Source organism: Frankliniella occidentalis, unplaced genomic scaffold (assembly GCF_000697945.3).
Source record: "Frankliniella occidentalis isolate FOCC.00 unplaced genomic scaffold, Focc_3.1 Scaffold193, whole genome shotgun sequence".
NCBI classification, from domain to species: domain Eukaryota; kingdom Metazoa; phylum Arthropoda; class Insecta; order Thysanoptera; family Thripidae; genus Frankliniella; species Frankliniella occidentalis.
Window position 1 is genome coordinate 148,112 of NW_026267319.1, and position 3,988 is coordinate 152,099.

The window sequence follows — 3,988 nt, forward strand, 5'->3', positions numbered from 1 at the left end:
TAGTCATGCTTTTCTTTTCTTCTTTAGGCTCCGATTGTGTTGTAGCGGGATACCCTATTAAAACCGCTTCAGTAAAAAGTCATAATAATACGCCAACCAGTTTACAGTGATATCATTCATAGTCATCTTTCAAAAACAAATAATCACCGTTTCAAGAACAATAAATTGCTTACGAACAAAGAGATCGTACTGCAAACCAATTGTTCGTAAGAACTTTCCTAGCCTTGCCAACAATTGCTTTTCAATTATACAAATAATTTCTTTGCAATAGAAAGACCGAAAATTGTTCTTAACGTTGCAGAGCATTTAGTACGCAATCGTTTCAAAGTGAGAAAATATCACTTTCTGGTGCGTGATCCCCTCAGAGTAATGTGACTGCTGTTTCACTGGTCTCGCTTTTTTCGTGCACAGTCATGCTGGAGGCTACAGGAAAGCCGCACCACCAAGCTACCGTCTCCAGCGCCTTGTCGGTAGGCCGACTGCTCTTCCTCCTCACCGTGGGGCTTTGCTTTGCAGAAGTGGTGGCTCTACTTGGCGTGCCTCTCCTCACCTATGATTCTTTCTTCCAATTCTGGCCTCCGGCTGACGGCAGAATGTAAGCTCACTGCGTATATTCAATCATCGCTTTGATCGTGAAAGGCAACCCCTGGTAACTCAAATCGAGATCGGAAACCACTAAATCGGTGCGGTCTGCGTACTGCTAACCTCGGAAATCGTAACATGTTCAGTTTCCAATCCACTTTTGCGTATTTGTTTTAGTGCCTAGACCGCTTGACACAATAGTATAGTTCTATGAACAAGCAGGCCCACCCTTCCGCCAAACGAAGTAGCTAGTTTCACTTCGTTTCACAGGCAACTCGAGGGGAAAATCACTTCGGTTCGTGGCGTACGGGTTATTTCGTGGTATTTCTCCTGCATTTTCGGTTAGTTCTCGCCTATTTCGGATTATTTCAGGGTATTTCGCGGTATTTCGGAGTATTTTAGGGGTATTTCGTGACCATTTCACCGACTATTTCGGGGCGTATGTCGCTAGCGGGCAAGGGCCCCAGGTAGAAGGGTCAGGATTGTCGCTAGCGGGCATCGGAGGGAAAAGAGGGGATTGTGCGGGAGAAAAGGGAAATTGTCGCTAGCGGGCAGCGCGACGGGTTGCCTACCTCCACGGCGTTGGGGCCGCAGCGAGCCGGGCGACTTGTGGTGCGGGTTCCGCTCACTCACACCTATCGTTTACGGACGCAGACAGGCTCACGGCCTCGGCGTGCAGCTTCCGAGCTTTGCTTTTAAATAAGAGGAAGCAAACCTAAACTAACGAACCTAATTCAATACAGGGAATAAGCAAATATACTTATCAGTGAAGCGTTGCACTCCGCTATCGCTCCGTGCAACGCTTTGGCATGAGGACCTGAAGTTGTCCGAGACCTAGCCGACACGTGTCGTTTCGTTGCGGAGGGAAATGTCTCTTTCTTCTCTCGGCTTTCCCCGCTCGCCCCGCAAACGACAATCCGCGCCTTGGCCTTGCCACAATCGACACCGACCCTTCTGACCTGGGGGCTTAGTGCCGCAAACGACCATACGCCGTCTCACGCACCTGATACAGCCCTGCCCAGCTGAAAATTCCGCCAGAAATTATTCCATGGAGTTCAAATCCCTTGAGTAATTTGGTTACATCCATGTAAAATTTTCCCTGGAACAGTGATTCCACGGGAAAGCATTGTTCGATGGAAATGGATTCCATGGAAATAATATGGCATGGTCCCTGGAAATTTCTTCCATGGAAATAGCATATCGCACTTAGGTTTTGGCGACACATGATTATTTTTTTGCTTGTGATTGCACGGAGATCCAGATCAATGAACACAGCACATTATTGGTAGCTTACATTCGACCAAAGACCAAAGAACATAAAGAATCAATAATTTTGAAACAAAATACCGTACCGCGGTAGCATGCTAAGGTTATGTTTGAGGTTAAGTGCTACGGGTCTCTGCGAAAATCTGTTTATTCTGCTTTTCAAAACCGTGCTCCGACTTTTACTTACTGGGTAGATTAATGCCGACGATATCAAAGAAACCATCGATATCCTCAATCCTCATGGGCAGTCCTCACAAGAATATACAAACGAATATAACGAAACTTTATTCCACGAGTTGCGCGCGTCGGCCAGCGGCAGCAGCAACGAGCGGGAGGGCTCTGTTACAGGTTAGGTAGGTCGGCTCACCGCCACCACCAGCTCAGGCGAAGTGACAGTCTTTGTTTCGCTAGTAAAATCATCTGGTTCGGGGGGCCAGACGTAAAGAAATGTCGATCTTTGGCATGTGCACTATGTTCCGACTATGTAAGTAAAAGTTAGACATTCTGTAGGAAAAAAATAATCTGGAACGACGACAGATCTAATTACGAGGACTCGTTTCTAATAACGTAATCACATAACCTTTAAAGCAACAGTCTCGGTTTTTTATCCCAACTTCCTAATTTCCCAATTTTTAATTCATTTCCCTCATTTACTTTTTTGATTAGTTCAATAGTCTAGTTTGATATGAGAAAGCGATGATTCTTTTCTCCAAGCATGTGCATTTGAAACAGTGAAGTTATGAATTTCCATGGAAGTTGAGATGGTTTCCGCCCAACAGTGCTTTGCGTACAAGGATGGGGTTTCCAAGGAATTTCCTGCATTTCCACGGAATTTCCATGAAACTTAGACGTTGCGTGGAAATTGCCACCACTCAGTGGAATGCGTTTCCTCCATGGAAGCAATCTCCTTGGAACATGTGTTCCGTGTAACATTACGAATCCCCGGAAAGTGAATATCCGCGGAAAGTTATTCCGAGGGCAACTAGAATTTTCCATGGGATTAAAAAAATCCGAGGAAAACGAATATTATCCAGGTAACGTCGAGAATTTCTGTGGGATCGTCATTTCCGGCGGAAAAATGGAAAAACCCGTAGAAAATCGCGAATTTCCACCGGAAAGTGCCAAATTTCCGGCGGGATTTTCAGCTGGGTGGGCCGTAATACACTACGGCCCCAACGCCGTGGAGGTAGGCAACCCGTCGCGCTGCCCGCTAGCGACAATTTCCCTTTTCTCCCGAACAATCCCCTCTTTTCCCTCCGATGCCCGCTAGCGACAGTCCTGACCCTTCTACCTGGGGCCCTTGCCCGCTAGCGACCACCTCTCCTATTTCGGGTCTATTTCACTCTATTTCGCTATTTCGCCTTTATTTCGGACTATTTCGGGGGAAGGTGTACGAGTTATTTCGCAAATGATTTCCCCCTCGAGGCAACTCCGTTCGGCTAGGGCCAGGCCTGCCGGCTTCTTTGCCTTTCATGGTATTCTGTAAATATTTCATCACTTTGACTGAGGAACAGTCGATACAGTCAGTGGCCCATATTTCGGACATGAGCCCTAATTTCGGACAAAATTGAGTCTTTGGCTTTAGGCGACCGTAAATCCGATAGTTTTTCACCAATTTCAATTTCCGGGACGTCAAATGAAAGTTGAAAAAGTCCTTTTTAACATACGACTGGTGCGGTCCCAATCCGACTTCTCCCCATTGAACGGCACGCGTTTAAAGTTCAAAAACCGCTCGTGAAATATGTGCGACAAAAATCTCTGTTCAACTTCTCCCGGTCAGCACTGAGGTGCCGTGTAAGATAGGAGTCTAGTTTTTGGATATAGTATACTAGCACTATTTCTGAGCTTACTCCATTTTTCTGATTGGTGATACGGACCGTCGTTTGGTTTCTGTGGACAAAATACGAAAAGGCCCCAATTTCGGACACTTTTGAATCGGCCTTCCGTTCCTTCATAAGGTACCAATCAAAGTCTTATCTATAAGTAATCACGTCATTTGACGACCCTGCGGGCCGAAATTTCGTCGGTTTCCCTCTATCTCTTATAATTTTTGAGATATAGCATAATTTTAAGTCTTTTTAAAACTTTTGCGCTTTTTTAAGAATTTTAGATGCAAGCATTGTTGAAAACGCCTCTTAAA

The 3,988-nt window shown here is 45.7% G+C and overlaps 1 protein-coding gene across 1 annotated transcript in view; it reads left to right on the forward strand.

Moving 5' to 3' along the window:
* The window catches only part of LOC127750466 (uncharacterized), a 148,166-nt gene that overhangs the window by 20,188 nt on the left and 123,990 nt on the right, over window positions 1-3,988 (forward strand). Inside the window, exon 4 of the mRNA XM_052272170.1 lies at window positions 412-595. Within this exon, the coding sequence (XP_052128130.1) occupies window positions 412-595 (184 nt within the window). The remainder of the gene's footprint in view (window positions 1-411; window positions 596-3,988) is intronic.